At 39.5% G+C, this 3,921-nt stretch overlaps 1 protein-coding gene across 1 annotated transcript; it reads right to left on the bottom strand.

The window, feature by feature from the left end:
* Positions 1-6: 6 nt before the first annotated feature.
* Positions 7-3,470, bottom strand: LOC121938806 (condensin-2 complex subunit H2-like; the record flags this gene model as incomplete). The annotated part of the gene is made up of 5 exons (XM_042481969.1): positions 7-1,543; positions 2,307-2,456; positions 2,539-2,640; positions 3,233-3,282; positions 3,378-3,470. Coding segments are annotated over 5 exons (536 nt in total), but the record flags the coding sequence as incomplete, so codon positions are not given.
* Positions 3,471-3,921: the final 451 nt, after the last annotated feature.

Below are 3,921 nucleotides of genomic sequence, written 5' to 3'. Positions count from 1 at the left end.
ACTGTGAAACCCCAAATATTCTGTTTGTGTCAGCAAACACGTCATCAACTACAGCGAACTATAAACGGAGTATTTGAGTTTCTGTTTGGATTTTGGAACATTTAAACTCTGAGAGCTTCTGTTTGAAACCATAAACAGCTTTTACACCTTTAATCTTGAATCTCTCATTAATCAAAGGGTTAAGGCAGCTGGAGTTTGTGCACTAAAAGTATTGAAATGATGCTCTGAAATAAATAACAGAAGTACAAATGTTCAGAATGAATTATTAAATATGCTGCTGGCAGTTTTCCGTTTGTTGTCAAAGAGTGGAAAGTACTCGCTGCAGAGTTTGACATAAGTGGTTATTTTGGGTTTTTTTTGTTTGTATTCTTAGAAATCATATGTTGGATAATTTGCCTAATTTGCATACATTTACACAAACACCTCAGCTAAAAAGCGATGGACTAAATATCCAATTATTTTATTCATGTGTTAAACTAACTCTAACTGTTGTGAAGTTATTTCGGTTATTTCACCTGAAATAACTTCAACAACAAGAACTTTCAAAACCTCTGGTTTGAAGAATCCACTAACTGAATTTAGAAAATATCAGAAATGGATTCAGCATCCTCAAGAACCATAAAACCACCCAGATCCGATCAGCAGCTGCTGAAGTGCTGACAATATATGCTTTCATGCAAACTCATGTACATTTGGTAAATGATTTAATTATTGTTTTATTCCATTTAGATGTATGGATGTCTGTATGGATTAGTAACTTACTCTTTTTTGTTTTTGAAATAAAGAAATCACTTAACATCAGTTATAAATTGTGCAATTTTATTAACACGTGGATAGAACAATTGTATTTTTTGAGACGGTCACTTTCTAAATGACAACGTATTTCTGTAAACGTATGCAAATTAGGCAAATGATGCAAATTTCCCAACATGTGGAAGTTAGCATCCGGCCATTTCATGATGTTGGGGACCTTTGTCTAAAATTTTGTTTGGCTCTTCCCTATATAGTTCACGACTTAATACACACTACATGCTGGGGTGAAGAGTTCGAGCACAGCCACAGTGACCAAGAAGCTCCTGAAAATGTTTTTGATAGACCACCAACCTCGTTTTTTTAGTTTTAAGCAACAAATTCATCCCGTACAGATTTTATTTTTTTCAGAAATTGTTGAGGGGAAAACATTTTGATCGTGAGAGACGAGCTTTTACAGACGGACAGATCATGATTCAATGATCGGCTGAATCAAAGAAAACTGTTTGTTCATGAGACACAAAGACAGAAAAAGAATCATCTTTTAAAAAGACAGAAGTAAAAAATCTCAAGAGAAAGTTTACGCAGAGGAAAGATGGTGACGAGTGTAACGAAGACGATGTGATGAGCTCGTCTTTGAACTCTCAGAGTTTCACGTCGAGGCCGTCATGGTTTTGAATCTGTCGGTCGCTCTGTGAGTGCTGAGCAGCGTCAGCCCCATCGTGTCCAGACTGTCCTCCAGACCGTCCTCCAGACCGACCACGCTGTCCACCTCCACCGTGTAGTCGTTGGCCTGAGACACCACAGGAAGCAGGATCTACTGTCACGCCTCAGTTTAAATACTTACATACGGTTTTCATTCCTAAAACAGGTTTGATGTTGACCTGCAAACACTTCAGATGTTTGGTCACATTTCAGTTTTCTCTGGACGTTTCTCCAAACTTCTGCGTCTTCATTATTTTTTTTTTATCAACAAAAATACACTCAAAGGAAATTCAAATATTTCTTTGCAGATTACAGATTACAACAGATTATCAGGCTCGCTGATTATCAGGGTCGATATTTGGCATTTTGATGATAATCTGTATCAGCGTTTTATTTTTAATGATCCCACATAAAATTAATTCACTACAAAGTGCAAAGAAATTCAATCAGCATGGGGGGAACTTTGACTTTGTAAAACCTCAGGGAGATAATTTCATTTATTCATTTTTAATTTAAAGTTTCATTTGACTTTATAAAAAAAGTTGATGTATATGATGTAAAAGATTTCACTTTTGAATGAACATTTTCTAAAAGCATTTAAACAAAGTTTTGTGTTGGAGTTTGTTATATTCTAAATATTGACAGAAAGACTGATTTTTATAGTAAACGCATATTGGTTCCAAATATCGGTTATTGGTCTCATTAACTACTAATTATCGGTATGAAAAAACGATTTCAGTCGACCCTGTTTCTTTGTATCGTATTCAGTGAATATGAGTGTGTGTGTGTGTGTGTGTGTGTGTGTGTGTGTGTGTGTGTGAGTGTGTGTGTGTGTGTGTGTGTGTGTTCACCAGCTGCAGTGAGGCCAGCAGATATTTGCAGGCTTCAAAGTTATCCAAACCGGCGACGATGGAGGAGAACGATCTGCGCTGACCGACGCCGTTCAACGCACCGACGATCCGGTCGCCGTAATCGTGGATGTCAAACACGGCACGCTCCTCCTGAAAGACAAACAGGACGTGACACAAAAACAACAGCAGGATGTTTACAGCTGACGGGCGGAGATGAAGCCGCGTGTTTCACCTGCAGCAGCAGCTCCGGTCGGACCTTGTCCTCCCAGTCTTTGACTCTTCGAGACAGAGCCGTCTCCTGAGTGTAACCTCGACTGTTCACCACCAGCTGCTCCTGAACACACAGACACACAAAGGGTTAACATCATCCCAGCATTATTTATCAGATATTTAAAAATACATTTTTAATTATTTATTTGATTTTTTTAATCATAGCTATTGATCATTTGTCATTTTTGCTTTAAATTATCTGCTGTTTTTACAATGAACATCCTGTTATAAAACAACATATCAACATTTATATCAGTGAATATTATTAACGATAAATAACGTATTATCCCGCACAGAAGCTACAGTACACAACTGAATCATTTTCCTGATGAAAGCTTTAGTTAATAAATACTATAATTATTCAAACAGTATTATTATTACACAAAGTCAACATATCTCATTGTTAGAAAACCTTTTCTTGTTATAAGTAATAATAACAGAATAATAGTTATGAGGAAAAATGATTAAAACATGAAAAGTATTTTTTTAAAGCAGGAAAAGTTTTTCATTTTGACAACAACAATTAACTTTGTCATGTAGCAGCAAGAAAATATCAAACTAAAGAAAAGAACTAATTGTTTTGCAAAACTGTAAACGATGATGTGATCCTCCAGACTTAAATAACAGAAGTGTGAGTGGACGCATCGATGTCTCACCACACGCAGCTTCACCAGATCTTCATAACTCAGCTCGTCTCTCTCAGCGTCTGCACACGCAAAATATTCAGTATTGATTAGATTTATATACTGATATCTTTATATTGAGCTGAATGTAATCACAGCCCTGCAGGAGTGTGTGTACCTGCTGACATGAAGTCTGGTCCTCCGACAAACTCAGCCGGAAGGTCGTCAGGAAACACTTCGTGTTCGTTGTCCGAGGCATCGTCGTCTCCACCTTTTACAGATTAGTTTAACACTTTAATCACCAGAGCAGAGTTATATTTTATCATCAGCTACAACTGTTGATACACCTGAGCTGCAGACACACCCGAGCTGCAGACACACCTGAGCTGCAGACACACCCGAGCTGCAGACACACCCGAGCTGCAGACACACCCGAGCTGCAGGCACACCAGAGCTGCAGACACACCCGAGCTGCAGACACACCCGAGCTGCAGACACACCCGAGCAGCAGACACACCCGAGCTGCAGACACACCTGAGCTGCAGACACACCCGAGCTGCAGACACACCTGAGCTGCAGACACACCCGAGCTGCAGACACACCTGAGCTGCAGACACACCCGAGCTGCAGACACACCCGAGCTGCAGACACACCCGAGCTGCAGGCACACCAGAGCTGCAGACACACCCGAGCTGCAGACACACCCGAGCTGCAGACACACC

This window comes from Plectropomus leopardus, unplaced genomic scaffold, assembly GCF_008729295.1.
Source record: "Plectropomus leopardus isolate mb unplaced genomic scaffold, YSFRI_Pleo_2.0 unplaced_scaffold3414, whole genome shotgun sequence".
Lineage (NCBI taxonomy): Eukaryota > Metazoa > Chordata > Actinopteri > Perciformes > Serranidae > Plectropomus > Plectropomus leopardus.
This window is presented reverse-complemented; position numbering and strand designations above follow the sequence as displayed.